The 24,493-nt window shown below is 59.7% G+C and overlaps 1 protein-coding gene across 1 annotated transcript in view; it reads right to left on the reverse strand.

Moving 5' to 3' along the window:
- Positions 1-2,536: 2,536 nt before the first annotated feature.
- The window catches only part of TBXA2R (thromboxane A2 receptor), a 53,664-nt gene continuing 31,707 nt past the window's right edge, over positions 2,537-24,493 (reverse strand). The window contains exons 2-3 of the mRNA XM_030540712.1: positions 11,206-12,220; positions 2,537-2,896 (exon numbers count right to left, since the gene is read on the reverse strand). Of these exons, the coding sequence (XP_030396572.1) occupies positions 2,627-2,896; positions 11,206-12,027 (1,092 nt within the window). The 5' untranslated portion in view covers positions 12,028-12,220 and the 3' untranslated portion in view covers positions 2,537-2,626. The remainder of the gene's footprint in view (positions 2,897-11,205; positions 12,221-24,493) is intronic.

The raw sequence follows: 24,493 nt of genomic DNA on the forward strand, positions 1-24,493 counted from the left end.
TCAGTGCAGCAGCTTCCTCCATTGGGCTTGTTGGCCGCTGCACAACCAAACGTCTCTGTGGGGGTCTCTTGCCCACCACCCCTGGGCCCATGGCAAGCCCGGGCTGTGCCCCAGACTGGGCCGGGGAGCAGCAGCGGGACCCCTGGTCATTCACAGGGCGGGGTCAAGGTGTCCTCGTGCAGCGGTGGCACTTTCTGGCTGCTCGGGGCCGAAGGAGCCCAGGGACCTGGCTCAGCGGCTGTTGCCATCGTCTGGGGCCCTGTGGAGGTGGGGAGCAGCATGAAGGCAGCAGCCAGCCCCTGCTGGCATGGGGGGCAATTGGGGGAGGGAGGAGACTCGGCCCCCGCAGCAGATCATGGTGGGGATGCCGGCTCCGCAGGCCTGCTGGGGGCTCTCTCTTGTGGGGACCTGCGGCTGAGGGGCCAGTCGGGCCCCAGCACCCTCCCCTCCCCTGGCCAGCCCCATGGAGCCTGCTTGCTGGGCCCAGCTGGGCTCCTCGCCAGGCAGGGACCATTCCGGGTGGCAGCCTCAAGGGAGGCCATGAGGGGGAAGGGCTACCCTGGCCGCAGGCTGCTCAGCACTGGCCGCCTTGCCCCCCACCTGCAGGCCCTAGCCCTACCCCTGCAAATGGAGGAGCCAGGCCCACTGGCAGTGATCGGGGCAGAACCAGGCGGCTTCGGTTTGTTCAAAGCCTCCATATTTCTCTGCTCGTTTGCCCCAGAAGCCCAGGGCCCTTTGGGTCTTGGGGAGGGCTGAGATGAGGGGTGGCAGCTGATGGGAGAGAGCTGGGGCAGGGAGGAGTCGCCATGTGAGCTCACGTCTCATGATATGTGACGAGTTTCTCAGAGCCGCAGCTCCTGGGGTCCCAGGATCGTGGGACAATCTGGGCGTTCATTAAAAACAAACAAACAAGGTCAGTTTCTGGCTCCTGTGGTTGTGGGGAAACATGGAAGGGCCGCTGGGGGCCGGGAGCTCTCTCCTGACAAGCCAACCTCAACGAGCTTTCAGGGGTGTGAATTAAAGTCCCTTCCCCGTGCGGCACGCCAGGGCTGCACCTGCCCGGCCACTCTCCAGTCGGCCACAGAGTCTCCCAGGGCCCGGAGCCCGGACAGCCCGTGTTAAAAACAAACAAACTCCCCAGTGTTTGCCACGCACCTTCCCCAGGCAGAGCCAGGCGCCGAGAGCAGGGCCAAACCAGGCTTTTATTGCTGGAATGAGTGTGCAGATTGCTGCTGGGGTGCCAAGATGATCGCCTGCCTCCCAGCCAGCCTGGCCCCTTCCTGTGCCCCTGTCCCCCTGTCAGCCTCTGTCCCCCAGCCAACCTCCCCTTCCAGTCCCCTGCCCCTGGACAGCCCCCTGTCACCCTCCCGCAGCCAGCCTCTCCCCTTTCTGTGCCCCCCTGTGCCGCCAGCTGGCCTCCCCTTCATGCTCCCCAACAGCCCCCTGCCCCTGGACAGCCCCCGTCAGGGGCGGCTCCAGGCACCAGCGCTCCAAGCGCATGCCTGGGGCTGCAAGCCACTAGGGCGCTCTGCCGGTCGCCTGCGGGAGGTCCGCCGAAGCCGTGGGACCAGCGAACCCTCTGTGCTTGGGGTGGCAAAATGTCTAGAGCAGTCCTGGCCCCCGTCCCCCTCCCCAAGCCAGCCTGGCCCCTTTCTGTGCCCCTCTGTGCCCCCGGACAGCCTCCATCCCTGTCCTGTCCCTCTAGATAGCCGCGTCTCCTTCCTGCCTCTGTCTCCCTCCCCCAGCCAGCCTGTCCCAGCCCCATGCTCCAGACAGCCCCCATCCTTGTCCTGCCCCCCGCCCCAGCCAGCCTGTTCGCTTCCTGCCCCCTGCACAGCCCCAGCCCTTGCCTGCCTCTCTACATAGCCCCGTCTCCTTCCTGCCCCCTGCACAGCCCCCAGCCCCCTCCTGCCCCCACCCCAGGCTGCAGGGACAATGGCTCCCTTCCAAGCAGCAGCAAGGGCTGTTGTCCATGGGGCCAAATCAAACACCCAGCCAAGGCCCAGGCAGGAAATTCCAGCCGTGACCCCTGGCCCGTGTGGCGCCGGGTGCAGCATCTCGGCAGACACCGGTAGCCACGCGCCAGTGGGTGCACTTACAGTCTGGGGGAGGCGGAGAGGCACTGGCAGTGGGTGCAGCTGGGGTGTGCGGGGGGAGGGGCAGCTTCTACTCCAACAATTGTGCGTTTTTAAATGAGGTTTTTCTGCCCAAGTGGGAAAGCCAAGAGTCGGGGCAGTTGGACTGGGGGGGGGGAGAGAATCTCCATCCCGGGGCTCTCAGCACCCACCCCAGGAGCGCCATGGGTGCTGGCTCCCTCCAGGATGGGGTGTGGCTTTTGGAGCTGGTGCTGAGATCCCCATTCTGCAAGCACATGGCTGTGGCATCCAACCTCATGCTTCCTGGCAGGGGTCAGGCAGGGAGCTCAGCCCCACAGCTCCCTGCTGCCAGGCGGGCTGGGCCCAGAGCTTGGAGGCAACATCAGTTCAGGTGCCAACCCAAACCATCTGTCCCCGGGGCAGCCTGAGTCCAGGCTGGGGCCTGTCTCTCCCTCATGCCCCCCTGAGCAGGTGGCCCTGGCAGTGCCCACTCTGGGCCCGTTGCTCGCTGCCCGCCCAGATGCCCCCTGCTACTGCAGCACGGACTCCTGGGTGAGCTTGCGGCGCAGTGAGGGGTTGAGCATGGGGTAGAGGGAGACGATGGAGGGCCGTGCCTTGAGGCTGGGGTAGATGCGCTTTAGCACGGCCCTGCGGAAGAGGATGTAGACCCAGGGGTCCAGGATCTGGTTCCAGGTGACCATGCGCAGGTAGATGAGCAGCATCTCCTCCGTCTGCCGCGGGATCTGGCGGGGCAGCAAGCCAGGGGCGGGCGCCTGCAGGACCGTCTGGATGATAAAGATCTGAGGGGGAGGGGAGAGGTTAGGGGGAGGAACAGGTGCGGGCAGGGGATCTTGGTGGGCCTGCGACCTTGGCCCATGTCCCGCCACCTGCCTGGGGCCACACAGTGTCTGTCCATCTGTCCAGCCCGCCACGGGGGGGGGTGGTCACGCGGCATCTGTCCATCACCCCCTCATCCCCCTCTGGCCGCGCAGTGCCTGTCTGTCTGTCCATCCCCCCCACCTGCCTCTGGCTGCACAGCATCCGTCTGTCCATCCCCCCTCTGGCCGCGCAGCGTCCGTCTGTCTGCCCCCCACCACCTGCCTCTGGCTGCACAGCATCCGTCTGGCTGCACAGCATCCATCTGTCCGTCCCCTCCTCATCCCCCTCTGGCCGCGCAGTGTCCGTCTGTCTGTCCCCCCAACCTGCCTCTGGCCGCGTAGCATCCGTCTGTCTGTCCCCCCCATCCCCCTCTGGCCACGCAGCGTCCATCTGCCCCCCCCCACCTGCCTCTGGCTGCACAGCATCCGTCTGTCCATCCCCCCTCATCCCCCTCTGGCCGCGCAGTGTCCGTCTGTCTGTCCCCCCCACCTGCCTCTGGCCACGCAGCATCCGTCAGTCTGTCCATCCCCCCTCATCCCCCTCTGGCTGTGCAGCGTCCATCTGTCCGCCCCCCCCATCCTCCTCTGGCCGCGCAGCGTCCGTCTGTCCGTCCCCCCTCATCCCCCTCTGGCCGCGCAGCGTCCGTCTGTCTGTCTGTCCCCCCCCACCTGCCTCTGACTGCGCAGCATCCATCTGTTTGTCCCCCTTCATCCCCCTCTGGCCGCACAGCATCCATCCGTCTGTCTGTCCATCCCCCCATCTGCCTCTGGCCATGCAGCATCCGTCAGTCTGTCCATCCTCCCTCATCCCCCTCTGGCCGCACAGCATCCGTCTGTCTGTCTGTCTGTCCCTTCCCACCCGCCCCTGGCTGCGCAGCTTCCTTCTGTCCGCCCCCCCACCCCCGCCCCTGGCCGCGCAGCATCTCCCTGGCCAAGGACTCCCAGGGGCGTCTGCTGGGTGCACCCAGACCCTGGGCTCTCCCTGGCTCTGGCCCCCAACCGGGGGTCCCTGCACAGGGTCTTTCTGAGTCCGGGCCTGGCGAAAGGGCCATCCAGCCCTTCCACTATGGTTCAGTGGGGCTGTGGCTGGGGATGCTGGTGCCCCTGCAGTTGGATTTATTATTTTTCTCTATTCTGGTTGTGCACAAAGCCCCCCCCCCCGAGGATCGGGTCCTGCCCAGTGCGGTGCCGCTCACTGACACGAGGGGGCTTTGTGGCTCGTGCATGGGGCTGGGCCTCAGCCGCATTGGGACCCTGGTCTGCCAGCCTCCATGGACGAGCCCCCTGGCCGCCCTGTTCCTCAGTTTCCCCCTCTACATGGGGGAGCCGGTCTGCCCGCCTGAGGGGCTGAGGCACATGGGGTGGGGTGTGCCTAGCCAGGCGGGGCAGGAGATGGGGGTAGGCACTAGGCAGAACACGCTGGGTAGGAGGGGGACATAGCCGGACAGGGCAGGCAGGGCACACTGGGGAAGAGGGGGGTAAGATGAGGGTAGGCAGGACAGAGCAGGGGGCAGAGACGGAGTACACAGGGCCCGGCGGGTGGGGTAAGATGGGGGTAGGCAGGTGTGATGAAGTGGGGCTGTTCTTAATGTTCCCTCTGAATACTGGGGGGGGGGGGGGGGGGGCTCAGTTCCTGGCCGACCCTCTGTCTCCTGGAAACTAATGGCCAGGCCCTTCCCCCCTGCAAGGGGATGCTAAAGGTGTGGGAGGACAAAGAGGTCAGGTGACCTTCTGGCCCAGGAAAGAGACAAAGCCGAGAGAGGAGGGGCTGGGGAGGGGTCAGTTTGGGGCTGGCTGGGGACGAGGAGTGAAGTGGGGGTCTGGCTCACTGCCCCCTAGAATGGACCCGGCCGAGAGGTCTGGTTCTCTGTATCTACAAGCTCTGTGTTAGACCCTGTTCCTGTCATCGAATAAACCTCTGTGTTACTGGCTGGCTGAGAGTCACGTCTGACTGCAAAGTGGGGGTGCAGGACCCTGTGGCTTCCCCAGGACCCCACCTGGGCGGGCTCTCTGTGGGAAGCGCACGGAGGGGCAGAGGATGCTGAATGCTCCAAGGAGAGACCCAGGAGGTGAAGCCGTGTGAGCTTCTTGCCCTGAACAAGTCTGCTCCAAGGGAGGAGACTGTCCCCAAATTCCTGACTGGGGAGCAGTTCCAGAGCATCGCCTGGGGACTCCATGACAACTGGTGGTAGCACTGGGATGTGCTACACCCCATGAATGGCGCTGCTTGCAGTAAGTGACTGGGGAGCAGTAAAACAAAGGAGGGATAATGAGGACCAGGCGTGCTGAAGGCTCAAAGAGAGACGGTTTCAGGGGGCAGTTAACCTCTGGGAGTGTGTGACCAGCGAGAAGGACTGTTGGAGTAACGGGGTCCCCCTGAGGACTGCAGCGAGCAGTCTCAGGGGCGGAGGAGCTTGCCGCTCGATCCTGGGAGAGAGAAGGATTTTTGCAGTAGCAGGGTTCCCCTGGGAATTGCAGGAACAGTCCCCGGGGTGGAGGAGTCTGCAGCTCGACCCTGGCAAAGAGGTGGTGATCACGAGAAGGGCTGGCACACCAGAGGTTCTTCTTGGAAACCATGGGGGAGCCAAGAGCACACAGGCCTGTGAGTCCAGAGCCACTTGGGAACGGTGAAGTGATGGCCTATCACCATCTCCTAAAGAAGGACATTGTGATCCTGTGCACAAAGAGAGGGTTACGCATGGGGAAATTCACCAAGGCCCAGTTAATCGTGCAGTTGGAGGAGGAGGACCGCTCTGAGGAGCAGATTCCTGGCCCAGATGGGGCTACAAGAAGATCTGGGAGCAGCTGGAGCAACAGCCAGGCATCCCCGGGAGTCTGGTCCCCAACCAGACGAGGGTCTTCATGATCGGATTCCCCATTAGGGGATCGGAGACGGATGGGATGGGAGCAGAGCCCGAGAGAGCGAGAGGACCGTGAGAGAAAGCAAGAGCCCGAGGAAAAGCTGCATGAGAAGCAGCAGCAGCATGGACTGGCGATGGTGGAGCAGAGAGACATAGGGGGCTGCCCAGGGGTCAGTGGGGAAACACGCCTGGGGTGGCGAGACCCTGGGACAGAGGGAACTGTGGTGGTGCAGCCGCAGATGCTGAGGGGCTGTGGGACCTGGGTGAAGGTCCCTGGGGTGAAGCCCCTCGCCCTGCCTATGGCCCGACCCCTGTGCAGACCCAGGAGGGGTCGGGCTGGCTGGTAGTTGGGGTTCTCCAGGATATTGGCTGGGAGGCCCTGTTGGGGGGTGACTGTGTCTCTTTGGGACAGGATCCAGGCCCCGCTCCTGTAATGGCCGAGGGTTTGAATTCAAATCCAGGGAACCAATTGGCTAGGATGGAAATGGTCAGTGAAAATGCAAATGACCTGGCTGGCAGGGGGGAGGGGCTGCTGGGCTCAGGATACCTGCCTACCTGTAACCAGCTCCCTGGGACTGGGTGGGAGGAAGAGATGCTCCCCGCCCCCCTGCACACCGGAGAGGGGGCTCACACTGGCTCTGATGCTGGGACCAGAGCAGAGAGCTCGCTGCCTGCCCCCACTGGGACAGCAAGGGCAGTGCTGGGCACGGGGGGAGCTGAGACCCCAGCTGAGTGGGGGGACACCCAGGCAGGGCAGGTCAGCTGCCAAACAGGTTTGCCTGGTCCAGACGTGCTGCTGGGAAGTGATTGCACAGCCGGGAAGGAGCTACCAGGGACAGGGCTCAGGGGGGCTGTGACCCCAGGCCCAGCCAGCGAGAGGGAGCAGGTCCCACTCCCTGCCCCAGCAGCTGAATCCCAGACCAAGCTGTGGAAGGATCCCTCCTTGGAGAAGCTGAGGGAACTTGCTGGCCACAGCGCTGCAAACCCCCTTGGGGAAGGCTGCAGGGACAGAGTCCTGCGGGAAAAGGGATTCCTGTACCGGAAATGGGCTCCCCAAGGGGAAGTAGAACTGGGGGGAATCGGGAGGCAGCTGGTGGTGCCCCAGGAATCCACAGGGTTCTTCCCTTTCGAGCTGCTGGATGGGAGGAGAGTGAGGGGACCCCTGGACCTGAAGGGGGAGGATTGGGAGGAGAAGGGAGAAGACCCCCGGGGGGATCTCTTCCCTGAGGTGGGAGCCAATCTCCCCATCAGTTGTTCCCCATTCAGAGTCACTGGGAAAGCAGCCCAGAACCTAGAGAGAGAGGTCAAGGACATGCTGGCTTTAGATGGGATCCAGCCGTTTTACAGCCCATGGGCCTCACCCATGGGGCTGGTCCCCCAGGAAGATGGGATGATCTGGTTTAGTGGGGACCTTCGGAAGCTAAAAGCCATCACAGTGTCCGATGCCGACCCCATGCCTAGGCTTGGGGAGATTCTAGACAAGCTGAGAGGGATGGAGGACTTGGCCCTGGCAGACACTGATAACGTGCATCTTTAGCCAGACCTAGGAGGAACCGGTGTCCCAGGTGAAGAGGGGGCTGGGCTGCCTCAAGGAGGTGGGACTGACGGTAAAAGCTGGAAAGTGTAAGGGGGGACGGCAGAGGTGTTGTATCTGGGCCACAAGGTGGGGAGCAGCTGCCCAAGCCCAGAGCTGGCCAAGGCCAAGATGGGGGCTCTTAACCAAGAGAGCCCGAATCGCAGCCCAGAGTGCTGGGAGAAGACCCCATCCCAGTTTGAACCCCGGGGTACTGGGGTAGCAAAAGGGTGTGGGCTGCATAAACCTTCCCACATGCGGTCTGCAAGTGCCATCAAGCACACCCGACCTAAGGGAGGGCGTGAGACTGGACTGTCCTGGTGTAACTCACACCAAGGGATGGGAGAGATGCTGGGGCATCCATGGGAACCTTGGTGGGTTCGAACTTCCCCAGGTCACTGGCTGAAGTGACCTCGCTCAGTTCGGTCTCGAAGGGGGGAGAGATGTGACGAAGTGGGACTGTTCTTAATGTTTCCTCTGAATACTGGGGGGCGGGGGGGGGCTCAGTTTCTGGCCGATCCTCTGTCTCCTGGCAACTAATGGCCAGGCCCTTCCCCCCTGCAAGGGGGTGCTAAAGGTGTGGGAGGACAAAGAGGTCAGGTGACTTTCTGGCCCAGGAAAGAGACAAAGGCCAGAGGAGGAGGGGCTGGAGGTCTGTTAGTCTGGAGCTGGCTGGGACCGAGAAGTGAAGTGCAGACATGAGGGTCTGGCTCATTGCCCCCCAGAATGGACCCGGCTGAGGGGTCTGGTTCGCTGTACCTACAAGCTCTGTTTTAGACCCTGTTCCTGTCATCTAATAAACCTCTGTGTTACTGGCTGGCTGAGAGTCACATCTGACTGCAAAGTGGGGGTGCAGGACCCTGTGGCTTCCCCAGGACCCCCCCTGGACGGACTCGCTGGGGGAAGCACATGGAGGGCAGAGGATGCTGAATGCTCCAAGGTCAGACCCCTCCCAGACCCAGGAGGTGAAGCCGGGTGAGCTTTTTGCCCTGCAGACAGTCTGCTCCAAGGGAGAGGAGGCTCCCCAAAGTCCTGCCTGGCTTTGTGGGGAACAGCTCCAGAGCATCGCCCGGGGACTCCATGACAGCAGGTCACAGTGGAGGGTGAAGATGGGTCAGAGCACACCAGGTGGGGGCGGATGGGAGTAGGCAGGGCAGAGCGATGGGGGTCAGATGGGGGTAGGCAGGGCACAGCAGGGAGGGGGTGGAGGGGTAGGCAGGGCACACTGTGGGTGGGGAGATGGGTCAGAGCACACTAGGTGGGGGGGGGCACAGTGGCCAAGGGTGCTGGGCAGTTATAAATCAAGCCCCAGCTGGGGGCAGGGGGGTGGGCAGGCGCCCAGAGCTGGGGGCTGGAGGAGGGGCTGGGGCTGCGCTGTGGGGATCTCGAGGCCGGCACGGCTGGGCACTGGGAGGCAAATGGCCCAGTCCAGGGCTGGAGGGGCTGTGCAGGGACTAGAAGTGTCGGGGGGGGGGGCTGGAAGATTTCATGGGGGGCAGGAGGGGAGTTGAGCGGCTCTGGCTGCAGCAGGGGAAAGGGGCGTTGCTGTAACCCAGGCAGGCACAGAGGAGTCGGGCGGGGATCCTGGAAATGGGGTGAAGGCTACAGCCTGGCTATGAAGCGTGGGGGAGAGGAGGTGAACCCCCCTTTGTGGGCTGAGGGAGGGGCTGGGAACAGCCCCGGAGGGACCATCAGGTGCTCAGCTTTGTCCACATTGGATGGGATAGTGCAGGCGGGAGTGGGTGTGCTGGAGCGGAGTGGGGGGTGTCAGTCAGGCCAGAAGGGGGCAGGGGGCAGGGGCGGCTCTAGACATTTCGCCCCCCCAAGCACGGCGGCATGCCGCGGGGGGTGCTATGCCAGCTGCTGGGAGGGCGGCAGGCGGCTCCAGTGGACCTCCCGCAGGCGTGCCTGCAGAGGGTCCACTGGTCCCGGGGTCCACTGGACCCGCGGCTTTAGTGGACCTCCTGCAGGCACGCCTGTGGGAGGTCCACCAGAGCCGCCTGCTGCCCTCCCAGTGACCGGCATAGCGCCCCCCGGCGGCATGCCGCCCCAAGCACGTGCTTGGCGTGCTGGGGCCTGGAGCCGCCCCTGGCAGGGAGGTCAGTCAGGCCAGGAGGGGGTGGGGGTGTGTGTGGGGGTGGAGGGGTCAGTCAGGCCAGGCTAAGGGAGTGGCTGTTGGGCAGACAAGGATGGGGCAGAGGTCAGAGGGGAGGTCAGAGAGGCTGGGGGGGGTTGGCGGACAGGATGGGGTAGGAGGTGGGGCAGGGGTTGGTGTGTTCCAGTGAGGAGAGGTGAGCTAAAGCCAAGGGAGCGGCTGTGGGGGTGGGAAATGTGGGGGGGGGAGCCAGATCCTGATGCTGTTTATTGCTTGTCTGTACTGGGGGGGGAGAAGTGGGGGGCAGCTCAGGGCTGATGGGGGCCAAGCCATAGGCAGGGCCGACAATGAGGGGGGAGCTGGTACAAATTCCCGGGGCCCAGGGCCCGGCTTCGTCGGCCCTGTTTAGCTGGTCTGCCCTTGCTGGGGAGGTCCGAAAAAATTTTTTCACCGGGGCCCAAACCCACTGTCGTTGGCCCTGGCTGCAGGGAGGCCGGGCGAGGGGCATTGGGAGCTCTGGTAAGAGCAGGCTGGGGGGAGCACCAAGGGCTCTGTGCTGAGCAAAGCTCCAAGGGTTCGTCCACACTGCAACCCCCCCCCACACACACTGCAACCCCCCCTCACTGCAACCCCCCCTCCACACACACACTTCAACCCCCCCACACACGGCAACCTCCCTCCCCACATTGCAACCCACACTGCAATCCCCCCCACACACTGCAACCTCTCACACACACATACACACGTTACAACCCACACACACAAACACTGCAGCCCCCCCACACACACACACCCCGCGTGGCACTGAGGCTCAGCACCAGCCAGGCACCTGTCACGGGGCCAAGCCATTTGGGCTCAGGGCAGACCCTGGCTCTGAAACCCAGGGAGGCGGGAGGGGCTCACAGCCCTGCTCCAGTCCCAGCGGGAACATCCACGTGGCTTGGTTTAGCCTGAGTGTGCAGCCCCACAGCCCCACGCATGTGCCCCAGACTCTGAGACGTGCTGCCCCTGGAGCTTTGTTGTTATGTAGACTCAGGACTTGGCTAGCATGGGGCTGCGGGTCGGGAGTGAGGGTCACCAGCAGAGCTGGGGGGAGCCCAGAGCTGGGCTAACGGAGAGTTGTAGGTCGGGAGTGAAGGGCACCGGCAGAGCTGAGGGGAGCCCAGAGCTGGGCTAATGGGGGCTGCGGGTCGGGAGTGAGGGGCACCCGCAGAGCTGGGGGGAGCCCAGGGCTGGGCTAATGGGAGCTGCGGGTCAGGAGTGAGGGGCACCAGCAGAGCTGTGGGGGGAGCCCAGGGCTGGGCTAACGGGGTTGCAGGTCGGGAGTGAGGGGCACTGGCAGAGCTGGGGAGGAGCCCAGGGCTGGGCTAATGAGGGCTGCAGATCAGGAGTGAGGGGCACCGGCAGAGCTGGGGGGAGCCCAGAGCTGGGCTAACGGGGGGTTGCAGTTCAGGAGTGAGGGGCATTGGCAGAGCTGGGGGGGAGCCCAGGGCTGGGCTAATGGGGGCTGCAGCTCGGGATTGACTGGAATGCTAAACTAAGGTCATAAAGGCCCCTGCTGATCCCTTCACATCCTGGCCCATGGCAGCGAATGCCAGCTCGAAAGCCAGCAGCTGGGAGGCCCAGCACGGCAGGGGCTGGGGACTCAGCAGGCGAACGCACCCGTGACCATCGCGAAGCCAACGCTCGGTGGGGGCCTTACCAACAAGGGCAACCAGCACACGGTGGCAATGATCATAATGCCCACGAGCTGCACCATCATCTCCACCTCGCTGTCCCGCCGCCGCTGCACCGACTCGCGGTCGTGGTAGACCCGGCACAGCGTCACCACGCTGACCGTGTTGAAGAGAAAGGAGAGGCCGACGGCCAGGATGCCCAGCAGGGCGAAGATCAGGCAGAAGGTGACGTTCTTGGGGTCATGCAGCAGCGTGATGAAGCACCAGGAGTTGGGGTACTGCAGGGTGTAGTCCCCCAGGCCCAGGATGGGCAGGAGTCCCAGGGAGAAGGAGAAGGCCCAGACCAGGCCTACCATGAACCAGGCTCGGCGCTTGGACATGCTGGTGGAGCGGGAGAAGGGGCGGTTGATGCCAAAGAAGCGCTCCCCAGCCATGGTGGCACCCAGCAGCAGCGGGCACTGGCCGAAGAAGACCATCGAGAGGCCCAGGAAGTTGCAGAGGTAGCAGGCGGGGTCGACCACCATCCAGTTGAACTTGGTGAAGTGGTAGGAGATGATGATGGTCCCGGTCACCAGCAGGCCCAGGAAGTCCGTCACCACCAGGCCGCAGAGGAAGATGAGGAAGGAGGAGCGGGCACGGCTGTGCATCTTCCGGGAAGAGCTGACCAGCACGCAGAGGGCAAACAGGTTGGAGGCAAGGCCGATGCTGCCGAAGGCGGTGGAGAACCAGCGCGAGACGATCAGCTTCTCGCTGAGGTTGGCGCTGAGGGTGGTGCTGAGGGTGGTGCTGAGGTTGGTGCTGCGGAAACACGAGCCCAGCTCGCTGGCCGGGCTGCCATTGGCCCCCATCCCTGGCCACGGGCAGGGTGGCTCCCCCAACACACACGGCACCTCTGCAGCCCAGCCTCAGGCTTCCCTACAGCTGGGCTCCACGGTGCCGCAGCCTGGTGGGGCCTTCTCCTGGGGGCTGGGCACTGCCCCACGCCAGCCTCACTCGTTCGCCAGAGAAGCAGCAGGAGGTGCCCAGGTTGCTCCGCCAGCCCTTTGGGGAGAAAGGGGACAAGTCAGTGTCACGTCTGGCTCACCCAGCACCACTCCCATGGTGCCCTCCTCACATGGCTCCCGCTGGCCCAGTGTGGTGGCTCCCAGAGCGCCAGCTTGTGCCATTAGATGCCAAGGGCTGGGGCTCAGTCCCCGAGGCACCGCTAGGGTGATACCCCACAGTGGGTGGAAGTGTCATGAACCCCACAGTCAAGTGCCGGCAGCAGGATCTTTGGCACCAAAAGCACAGGGCTCTGCCACTTCAGCTCACGGAACAGCTCCTTTGCTGGCAGAAGTAGTAGGCTCTTATCCCCTAGCGGGACCAGCCACTAGCTGGGTCTCCACCTCACTCAGCCAGTGCATTACAGAGCTCCGTGCTCGGGCCCCAGTGTCAACCCGGAGAGGTTGGGTTTAGGGGTCAGTCAGGACTCCTGGGTTCTCTTCCACACATTGACTATGCAAACTTAGCCGCAGCCCCGTCTGTGTGCCCACTGGTACCCCGATGCCCTAGCGCAGGGGGTGAGTCACTGCCTTGAGGGTGCGGGAGGGGAGAGGCTGTTGCGCTGGGGAAGGTGGGGAGTGAGCTGGAAGCGCAGGGGATGGCTCCAGTTTGGGGTCACTCCAGAGAGCCTGCGGATCAGTGCTCCGAGACGCGCTCGCTGCCGTGGGTGAGCGCCAGCAGCCTTGGGCTGGAGCCTAACAGCAGCGTCTGCCCGGAGAGTGCCACCTTCTCCAGCTACAAGGAGGCACCGTCTTTCCTCACCCCAATGAGCCCCCCACGAGCCCCGAGCTGGGGAAGAAAGCAAGCCCAGAGGGCTGCCTCCCAGAGCAGCCCTAGAGGGAGATTCTGCAGCAGGGACCTTTGGGCACAGGTGATGCCCCATCCATCCAGCAGCTTCAACTGGCCTTCTGTCCCTGTGCTGACTAGCTGCTGGTGCCGATTCCCTGCCCTGCCTTCCCTCCCTCCCCTCAGCCCCACCATGGCCCCGATCCCTCCTTTCCTCCCCATCTAGTGACCCCCACCCCCAAAATCCCGGCACTAACATGACATTTGCAACCATTGCTCTGTTCGCCTGTCACACCCCTTCCCCTGCCCCAGGCCAGTTGGGTCTGTTTCAAAGCCAAGGCCAGCTCTAGTGATTACTCTGCCTGTGCAGCGCCAGGCACAACGGGGCTCCGTCCTCAGCTGGCCTGTAGGTGCTAGTGCAATAACAGCTACACACACACAGCCTGGAGCCGGGCTCACTTGTGTGGCCTCGCTCCAGCCACTTCCTCGCTGTGCAGTGGAGATGGTGCTAGGCTGCCATTGAAAAGGCCTTTTATGCTGGTAGTTGGGTGCAAACTCCTTGAAACTGGCAGGCATAACAGCTGCCTTCATTCAGGAGAAAGGTAAGAAACAATTCAGCTCCTTTATGAAGCAATCAGAGCGACAACCCAAAGCACAGGCACATGGAAGGCTGGAGTAGGAGGTGCACCGGGGCTTCCCAGGGATCAGATAACAAAACACAAGAGTGGGAAACTGATTAAGCTGAGAGAAGCAGCAGAAACACACGAAGGAGCAAAAAGCCAAGAGGGAGTTTTTGGGCAGAGTGCTGGCTGAGAAGGGCTTGGAACTGTGACCAAAGAAATGGTCCTCCGCTGTTTGATTCCTGCAGTGTGCAGGGAAACAGGACTTTGTACATCCCCTTGTAAATAAACAGGATTCCACAAAAGAAGCACCAGCCTTCAGCATCAATGTCCCCTCCTGTTGGCTAGCCAGTTGGAGCAGTTGGGAGCTACAGCCGGAAGGAGCGAGATCTGAGCCTCTTGGGCCCATGTGGGATGAGTTTGGGGGAGGGTATCTCAGTCTAGTCCCTTTGTCTCAGCATCATGGAAAGCACTGGCTCCCTTGGGCAGCCTCCTGGAAAAGGGGCTCCAGAGAGGGGCTCTGCGCTGCTGGGCCGTGGGGCTGGGGCTCCGACCCGGCACCGCGTGCTCGTGCCCGGGAAGATGGTGATTCTCTGGGAGATGCTGGGCAGCTGGTTTGCATTAGCAGCCCCACTCCTGCACACGCAGCACATTCCCTGAAGGAAAGTCATTTGGGGATGTTTACACGATTGCACTAATCCCCACTGGTGCATTGTTTAAAGAAACTTGTTTTCAGCTCATCTGCTGTCAAACAGCACTAAATAATCCAGGCTGCTCGCCGTGATGGACGCCTGGATTCCGGCCGAGCTCCTGCGCCCATCCCGGGACGCTCACCAGCCGTTTCTTTCCATTTGCCTCCTTGGAGCCCATGTCCCAGAAAGGGGTGTCAGGGAGTAGCCAGAAGGGCCAAAGCCGGGTCACATGCAGGCAGAGGGTGCCCGGGGTGAGGGGTGTCAGCGTGGGAAGTCCAGTCCTCCAGGGGATCTATTGGGGGCAGGATTTTAGGGTCTGTTCGGAGCAGGTCAGCTCACCTGCTAGGAACCGGTCGATTAATCGAACGCCATGGCCACACCAAACTGCACCCTGCACATCATGTCAGGCCCAAGTTCCCTGAGCGCTGCGGCCAAGCCTCGGACAGATGGGCTTGGGCTGAGCAGGGGCCACGCAGAGCTCAGCCATTGGCGCCTGATGCCTGGCAAAGCTCGGAGCCCGACTGGAGCCGAGATCAGTGCCAGGTTTGTGAGGCTGTATCTTCTACTCAGGAGTCGAATACCTGGGGGGCTGTCTAGCACCCAGACACCACGGTGAAGGGGGCCAGCCAGAGCGATTGGGGTGGCGAGTCTCCAGCAGGTTGCAGCCCTTGGCTCAGACCCAGGAACTGGGGGTCTGGCCTGTGGGTACGGGGTACAGCAGTGCCCCACGTAGGGCCCTGGGCGAGAGAAGAGGGGTGTGGCTGCAGCCTCTCCCTGCCCAGCACCGGAGCAGTGGCTGGAGGCAAGAGCTGCCACCAGGAGACACCTGCAAAGACAGGCTGAAAACCTGGGCTCGATCCGGGGGGTCCTTGCTCCTGTTTACCCCTCTCCTCACCCAGGCATCGAAGACTCCTGGGGAGGTGTGGCTGGACCCTCAGCCAGTGACCTGCTGCTGCTGGGTTAGAGGATTCCAGTCGGGGAAGGGGCCCAGTGCTGCCCCCCTGGCAGCCTCTCCCCTGCCACCCCGCATGGGTCCAATCTAGCCCTGGGGGTTTGGCTCAAGGACATGGCAAGCGTCACCCTTGGCCGCCTGCCTGTCTGGGCAGAGACCTTCCGCCTGCAGGGGCTGGGCCCCTCCCGCACGCAGGGCCTGCCAGGGACGGAGCTGCTCCTCGAGTTCTAGCCCGGCCTGGGGCCTGGGGGCTGGGGCGCGACTTATACAACACAGGCCTGGGGTCTCGAGCGCAGCAGGGCTCTGGGGTGGGACCCGTCCATGGGTGGGGGGTTCTGACACTAGCCCCAGCCCAGAGCAGTGGTGCTGGGTGCTGCTCGGGCCAAGCCCCGCTCCCTGCGATTGCACTAAGGCAGGCCCAGCAGGAGAGGGGGAAAAAAACCCAGGTCCTACCCCGGTTTAGTTCCCAAGCCCTGTGGCCTGTGGCCCGGCTTCCCTCAGGGGCTCTTCGCTGGAGGAGGGCGGCTGCTTCACTCCTCTGGCCTGCTGCGATCAACCGCAATAACCTGGTGCCAGCTGGGGGGCTCGGGGAGCCCTGCTGCAGCACCTGAGGCCCAACACCGACTCTCCTGGCTTGGCCCAGGACCGGCCCCGGCGGGTCTGACCAGTTAACGTGCTGGACAGCGCTGCCTGCGCTTTCACAAGGCCTTTAAAACTCTTTATGAACATCCATTGGCAAAGTCCTGTGACCTAGGAAGTCAAGTATCAGGACGGATGGGGAAACTGAGGCAGAGAGCAGGACAGTGACTTGCCCAAGACCATGCAGTCATCAGGAGAGCCCGGAGCTCAAGCCAGGCTAAAGGGCTGGACAAGAGGATGCAGAGAAACTAACTGGGCAGAAATCTTTGCCGGCTCCCCGAATTTGTCCCCATTTTAAAATCTGATTCAGGAACCTGGGGAAATTAATCCGCATTAGGGTGGGGTTCAAATTTAAACCGCTAGCGCAAATCCAGAATAGCTCCCCATGTGGACACACTCATTCTGCTGATCAGTGCCTTTTTCTGGTTTAGCTTAACCCCCTCTGGAACAGCGTCTCCTTCCAGGGAGCGATTCCGGTCAATTTCCCCATGCAGACAAATCCTCCCTCTTCAGTCAGGTTCATTAAGTGGATTTTTAATCTGTAGTTGCGAGGTTTCAGTTTTGACCCCAGCCTTGTAAATCTGTCCTTGAACAGAACCAAACTTGGCCTGGCAGTAAGACCCCAGTGTCCCTTTACAGGGCAATCCAGGGCTCATCAGGTCCTCCGGCGCCCAGCAGCCCCGACATCCTGCCCTCTCGTGTCTCTCAAAGCCAATGATCTGGTAGTGGCAGGCTGTGTGGGTGTTGGAAGCAGCTTTCCTGGGGAAAGCTCTGTTCTGGAGGACGCTCCGCTGGATACATGAATCTTTCTGATTGTCCTATGCCAACGAGTCTGAGCATCATATTCTGGCTGCCCCAGGCCCGGGCTGTCATTTCATAAACAAGGAGCCAAGAGATGCCTCCTGTCTGAACGCCCATATCACCGCAGCTCGAGAGAGCCAGCGGAGGAGGGAGGAGAACAGGAAAGTAGCGAGGGGAGAGAGCGCAGTGTGAGCGGCTCCTCTCTGCACCGAGAGAAGGCGCAATGGCAGCCTGGCTTTGCAGAGCTCTTTCAAAGGGCTGTGTGCAGAACACGTGGCTCCACGGGCTCCAGGAGAGGGGGTTCAGGGAGCCATTGTGGCGCCCTGGTTAGGCACCAGTTTGGGGTGGGAGCGGATGTAGGGGAGGACCAGCTGCCTCTGAGCCAGCCCACCCTGCCCAGCACCCTGGTGCCATTCTGCCAGCTCCAGCCCAGCCCAGCCCCCTCCTGCAGATGAGGCTTGCCCCAGGCACGCTGTTCTCCAGTGGTTCGCAGGGGTGGGACTAGCCAGCTCCTCCTGGAGGCCCACGGTCTGCGGTAAACCAGGACTCCCCTGCTGCACCCAGAGGTGTTACCTGGGGCTGGAGAGCAGAGCGGCGCCTGGGGAGGCCGTCAGAGCAGCTGTGCCCAGAAGTCACTTTTTGGTTCTTCATCTTTGGAAGCAGCTTCTCTGTGAAGTGCAGGATCCCTGGCGCTGGGACCCAGTTTCTGGGCAGTGCCGCTGGTTCAGATTTTCCAGATCCTTGCTGGTGTTTAGAGGCCACATTGACCCAGGTTTTCCTACCATCATTGGCTCTCACCCTGCTCGGTGCACACCTCCAACACCGGTCTGCACCTGCCGGATTAGCTCCGTGCACCTCGGCCATGCAGCCACCTCTGGGCTGGAACACAGCACGGCCACACTGCACGGCAGCCCAGTGAAGAAGGAAGGAGGCTGCTGCATCCAAGTGCCCCGCAGGGGGAATTCCACCTGGGCACAAAGCAGCTGACTCCTGCTGGCGATGCAGTGCGACCACCTCTTCCTGACAGGGGCCTCACACTGCTCTGCTGACGCATTGCTCACAGCGGAGCCAGAACTGGTTCATTTACACCCGGGCAAAGGGGGCAGAAAACGATCCCATGGTGCCAACTGTCCTGCCCGTTTCAAGGGGCCCCTGTGTCAGCCCGGAGCCTGAGCTCATCCTGCACTTGGTGACCCTCCGTGGCTCAGCGATTGCAAAACACCAGGTCCCGTGGAGGCGGGAGTGGAGCCGGGTTTTGACCATATTCAGCCGCTTCTGCCTTAAATCGAGCAGCATCTGCTTCCATTTATGCCGCCCCCCTTCCCCATCAGGAGGGATAAATAAATCCTGTCGCTGCTGTAATAAATCCTTCCCATAAAGGGAGTGGACTGAATCCAGCCAGGTGCCGTGTGTGCCCCACGGAAGTCATGGGGAGAAACAGCTGAGCCACACTGCTGGAGCCAGGAGGGAGCAGATTGCGGGCAGGAGGGTGGGCTGCAGCTGAAGGCCGGACAAAATGGATTTTTTGAAAAAATGGGCAAAAGTTGTTTGAGGTCAAAACAAAAACAACATTTTTTAACAAAGCAAAACATTTTAAATCCCTTTCGGCTCAAGGGAAACATTTTGTTTACAAGTCGAGCGTTTAAAAACAATTAAAGGGAATTTTCAAATGAAAAGTTTTTGAATAAAAAAGTTGAAACATTTGTTCAGATCGGGAGGGGGTGTTGGAGTGTTGGTGTCTCCAACCTAAATGATTTGGCAGGTTCGGCATGAAGTCGTGAAACATTTCAGAGTCACCAAAGCGGCATTTTTCCCCAGAAGAATATTTGTTCACCAAATTTCCCACAGCTGCAGCTGCAAATGCAGCAGCAATTTGACCACAATACCACGTGTGACGTAACGGCCCTGCCCTGATGTCTCAGAGCCCAACTTCCCGGGCCTAGTTCTGATCTGACATACTCGGGCTTGAACAGGGCTGGTGCAAGGAAGTTTCGTGCCCTAGGTGAAACTTCCACCTTGCAGCCCCCTCAGCCCTGCAGCAGCTCCCCGCCCTGAAGTGTGCCGCCCGCCCCCGTGGCAGCTCCCCACCCCCTGGCCTGAGGAGCCCTGCGGTACCTCCCCACCCCAGCTCACCTCTGCTCCGCGTCCTCTCCAAGCAGGACTGCGCGGTGGAACCCCTGGGCTGGCGGCTGCTGGCAGCAGTGTGCTGACCCAGGGGACCTCCCTGGGTTGCCAGTGGAGCGCCAGGGCAGACCAGAGGACTCTGGGAGCCTGGGGTCTTCGGCGGTAGAGGGACCCCAATTTGGCGGTAATTAGGCAGCGGGGGGCCCTTCCGCCCCGGAGCGGAAGGACCCCCTGCCAGCAAGGACTGGGAGCAGAAGAAGCTCCAGGGGCCCGGGCCCCACGAGTGTTTTCCGGGGCTCCCAGAGCGAGTGAAGGACCCCGCTCCAGGGGCCTCAAAAAACTCTCATGGGGGCCCCTGCGAGGCCTGGGGCAAATTGCCCCTCTTGCCCCCCTCTCTGGGCGGCCCTGCTGGCGCACTGACCCAGAGGAAGCCCTGGGCTGCCGGCAATGGTGTGCTGACCAGGGGGACCCCCTGGGCTGCCTGCTGCCGCGGTGGCACCCTGACCCGGGGGACACCCTGGGCTGCCGGCTGCCGCGGTGGCGCCCTGACCCGGGGGACACCCTGGGCTGCCAGCTGCCACTGGCAGCTCAGACTCCCTCTCTGTCCCAGCAGCAGCGGCTGCTCAACCATTTAAAAAAAAATTGGGGGCACTTTTTGGCGCCCCCAAATCTCGGTGCCCTAGGCAACCGCCTAGTTCGCCTAAATGGTTGCACCGGCCCTGGGCGTGAATCCACTGGCGGTCGGATCAGAAACAGGCCTGTGTCTCTTGCAGGGCAAACTCCCCTGAGCAGGAGGGGTTTGAAATCCAGGCTGCTGAGACTCTACCTGTGCAAACAGTGGGTGACCTGTGACCCCAGCTCCAGGACAGAGGGGAAGTGGAGTTAATGGTTAGAGCAGAGCGGGCCAGGATGCCTGGATTCCATTCTCTACTCTGGCACGGATTTGGCCTGTTCATTAAGCAAGACTCTTAATTCCCTGTGCCCAGCTCTAAACTGCAACCGATCGGCACCGGTGACATCCCTGGGCACGTGGGGGGTCAGAACTGATAAGCGTCATTTGAAAATGTTCACAGCTCCTCCAGCCAAGCAGCCGGTGCTGTTTGGCCAGCGAGCTCTTTGGGGCGTGCTAGGCGAGCGTGCACCCAGCACAGCCCGGCCCCTGGCACCTCTGGGTGGTGCTGCTATTCATGGCGATACGATGAACAGCAGGGGTTTGGAGGGATTTCCAAAGCCAAACCTAGCTGGGAGCTAGACCCCAAGGTCAGACAAGGGGCCCTGACGGAGCAAAGGCCACGCATTGGGCTGGCTCCTCCCTGAGCCCCCAGCAGCCCGTCTCGGTCCCACAGGCAGGGACCGGTGCTTTGATTCCAGCAGCCATCTCTGGAGTCTCCTGCCCTTCCCTCAATGTTTGTGCAGCTGAACTTCGGGGCCTGCGACCGGGGTCCCCCGCATCTGAGAACGTGCTGCTCAGGGAGCAAAGACCTGGTCGTTAATGACCTAGCGAGGGATCCCCATTCGCTGAGGAGCCCCGGTCTCCAGGGGCAGTGCAGGCTCCCAGGATAGAAACCAGGCTGAGGGATCAGGTGCCCGAACGTCTCCTGGCGAGGATGCAGCACCTCGTTAGCGCAGCTCCGATTCCCCAGCAGCCCCATCTGGAATTCGTCAGCCTGACACAGCCCCCAGAACGCTGGGCTGCCAATCGCTTTGGAGGGAGGTCGATGCTGAAAGTTGTCATCTGGCTCACGGCTGGGGAATGTGAGGAATCCAGGCTGAAGGCTGAGCTGAGCCCTGGCCCTTTGTGAAATGACGCCTGCTGGGAGAAGCTGAGTCCAGCAGCAGGGAACTTCCCCCAGCCCAGGCCTTGCTTCCTGCTGCTGGCGGCTGGCACGGCAGGAGCAGAGAGCGCAGCTGCTGACTCACTGTGTGACTTTGGGAAAGTTGTTCCCAGCTCTGTGCCTCAGTTTCCCCATCGCCACAATGGGATCAGGGACAGGGCTGCTAACAGGGAGTTTCGCAAAGGAGTACGAAGGGGAGCGGGAAGGGGGCAAGGTTCACTTGCTGTTCTTTAAAACCTGGAAACTAAACTACATTCAAAACGTCTTGATTTCAGCAAAACCTTGATTTCAGCAGCAGGGTGGGCGCTATCCAGTTGATTGCGCTTAGTGTAGTGCACCCTGTGGGCGGGTGGCGTATGTGTGTAGTCAAAGCAAGGAGCTCCTGGCCATGTGGAGGCTTTGGAGGCCAGGGTGGCGGAACTGGAGGAACTAAGGGAGGCAGAGAGGTATGTTGATGAGGCTTTCCGGGACACCGTAGAATTGTCCCACCTCTGCTCAGACAGCCCCTGCGCTGCTGAGGAGGAAGAAAAGCCCAGGGAAGGAGAGCAGTCAATGGGAGCAGAGGGAAACCTTCCCATAGTTGGGACCCTCCTTCCAGATGGTGCTGGGCTTGCCTCTCGCACTGAGGTTACCTCTCCAGGGGAGGGAACTCCAGTCACTAGCAAAAGGCAGGTGTTAGTAATGGGATATTCGATCATTAGAAACATAGATAGCTGGGTTTGTGATGATCGGGAGAACCGTATGGTGACTTGCCTGCCTGGTGCAAAGGTTGCAGATCTCTTGAGACATCTAGACAGACTTATGTGCAGTGCTGGGGAGGAGCCAGTGGTCGTGGTACATGTAGGTACCAATGACATAGGGAAGGGTAGGAGGGATGTCCTGGAAGCCAAATTTAGGCTGCTAGGGAAGAGACCGAAATCCAGGATCTCTATGGTGGCATTCTCAGAAATGCTCCCAGTTCCATGCTGTGATGGAGTAGGGGCTGTCTGCATGGGGGGTGGGAGAGCAGGGGAGGACTTTAGGGGATGGGCTACACCTGAACCTGTAACCTGAGCTAGGCAAGGGGGATGGCAGGTCAACACTTTTGCCCCGGAAGCTAGACAAAGGAAGGGGCCGTTTGGGGCTGGGTGGTTGGAATTCAGGGTATCCTAAGCTGGGATCCAAGCACCCTGAAACTCCAGAAGGACTTGATTGAGGGGTCCTGGCTGCGCCTACAAGCTCTGCTGTAACCGGTGTTCCTGTTGTCCAATAAACCTGTTTTACTGGCTGGCTGAGAGTCACTGAGAGTCCCAGGAAGAGGGGTGCAGGGCCGGACTCCCCCACACTCCGTGACACACGCGCAGGGCCAGGTAGGCATGCAGAGCTTCAGAGTCTCAATACGTGGATGAGACGATGGTGTAGAGAGGAGGGGTTTACGTTTATTAGGAACTGGGGAAACTTTTGGGATGTGGGGAGCCTATACAGGAGAGATGGGCTCCACCTAAAGCAAAGTGGAACCAGACTGCTGGCACTTAACATTAAAAAGGTTGTAGAGTAGTTTTTAAACTAGGAGATGGGGGAAAGTCGACCACTGCAGAGGAGCATGTGGATCGGACAGAGACTTCTGTTAGGGGAGAGTCTGATGATAGAGAATCTCCAGGTTATAGTCAGGGGCAGAGGACGGAAGAGGATAATGTAAGGGCCAGATCAGACGAGAAACATTCACAATAAAGAATCTGACACATCAGAAAAGGGCAGACAAATAGGGACAAGTTTTTAAAGTGCTTGTACACAAATGCTAGAAGTCTAAATAATAAGCTGGGTGAACTAGAGTGCCTCGTGATAAAGGAGGATATTGATATAATAGGCAGCACAGAAACCTGGTGGAGTGAGGACAATCAATGGGACACAATCATTCCGGGGTACAAAATATATCGGAAGGACAGAACAGATCGTGCAAGTGGGTGGGGGGAGTGGCGCTATATGTGAAAGAAAAGGTGTAATCAAATGAAGTAAAAATATTAAGTGAATCCACATGTTCCATTGAATGCCTATGGATAGTAATTCCATGCTCTAATAAGAATATAACATTAGGGATCTATTATCGACCGCCTGACCAGAACAGTGATACTGACGATGAAATGCTAAGGGAGATTAGAGAGGCTATCAAAATAAAGAACTCAATAACGGTGGGGGATTTCAGTTATCCCCATATTGACTGGGTACATGTCACCTCAGGACGAAATGCTGAGACAAAATTTCTCGATACTTTAAATGACTGCTTCTTGGAGCAGCTGGTATGGGAACCCACAAGGGGAGACGCAACATTCGATTTAGTCCTGAGTGGAGCGCAGGAGCTGGTCCAAGAGGTAACTATTGCAGGACAACTTGGAAACAGTGACCATAATATAATAACATTTAACATCCCTGAGGTGGGAAGAACATCTCAGCAGCCCAGCACTGTGGCATTTAATTTCAAAAAGGGGGACTATGCAAAAATGAGGGGATTAGTTAAACAGAAATTAAAAGGTACAGCGACTAGAGTGAAATCCCTGCAAGCTGCATGGATGCTTTTTAAAGACACCACAATACAACTTAAATGTATACCCCAAATTAAAAAAAACACAGTAAAAGAACTAAAAAAGAGCCACCGTGGCTTAACAACCATGTAAAAGAAGCAGTGAGAGATAAAAAGGCATCTTTAAAGAAGCGGAAGTCAAATCCTAGTGAGGTAAATAGAAAGGAGCATAAACAATGCCAAATTAAGTGTAAAAATGTAATAAGAAAAGCCAAAGAGGAGTTTGAAGAACGGCTAGCCAAAAACTCCAAAGGTAATAACAAAATGTGTTTTAAGTACATCAGAAGCAGGAAGCCTGCTGAACAACCAGTGAGGCCCCTTGACGATCACACTACAAAAGGAGCACTTAAAGACGATAAAGTCATTGCGGAGAAACTAAATGGATTATTTGCTTTAAGCTTCATGGCTGAGGATGTTAGGGAGATTCCCAAACCTGAGCTGGCTTTTGTAGGTGACAAATCTGAGGAACTGTCACAGATTGAAGTGTCGCTAGAGGAGGTTTTGGAATTAATTGATAAACTCAACATTAACAAGTCACTGGGACCAGATGGCATTCACCCAAGAGTTCTGAAAGAACTCAAATGTGAAGTTGCAGAATTATTAACTATGGTTTGTAACCTGTCCTTTAAATCGGCTTCGGTACCCAATGACTGGAAGTTAGCTAATGTAACGTCAATATTTAAAAAGGGCTCTAGAGGTGATCCTGACAATTACAGACCGGTAAGTCTAACATCGGTACCGAAGAAATTAGTCGAAACAATAGTAAAGAATAAAATTGTCTGACACATAGAAAAACATAAACTGTTGAGCAATAGTCAACATGGTCTCTGTAAAGGGAAATTGTGTCTTACTGATCTATTAGAGTTCTTTGAAGGGGTCAACAAACATGTGGACAAGGGGGATCCAGTGGACATAGTGTACTTAGAGTTCCAGAAAGCCTTTGACAAGGTCCCTCACCAAAGGCTCTTACATAAATTAAGCTGCCATGGGATAAAAGGGAAGGTCCTTTCATGGATTGAGAACTGGTTAAAAGACAGGGAACAAAGAGTAGGAATTAATGGTAAGTTCTCAGAATGGAGAGGGGTAACTAGTGGTGTTCCCCAGGAGTCAGTCCTAGGACCAGACCTATTCAATTTATTCATAAATGGTCTGGAGAAAGGGGTAAACAGTGAGGTGGCAAAGTTTGCAGATGATACTAAACTGCTCAAGATAGTTAAAACCAAAGCAGACTGTGAAGAACTTCAAAAAGATCTCACAAAACTAAGTG

The sequence above is a fragment of the Gopherus evgoodei genome, chromosome 22 (assembly GCF_007399415.2).
Source record: "Gopherus evgoodei ecotype Sinaloan lineage chromosome 22, rGopEvg1_v1.p, whole genome shotgun sequence".
NCBI lineage: Eukaryota > Metazoa > Chordata > Testudines > Testudinidae > Gopherus > Gopherus evgoodei.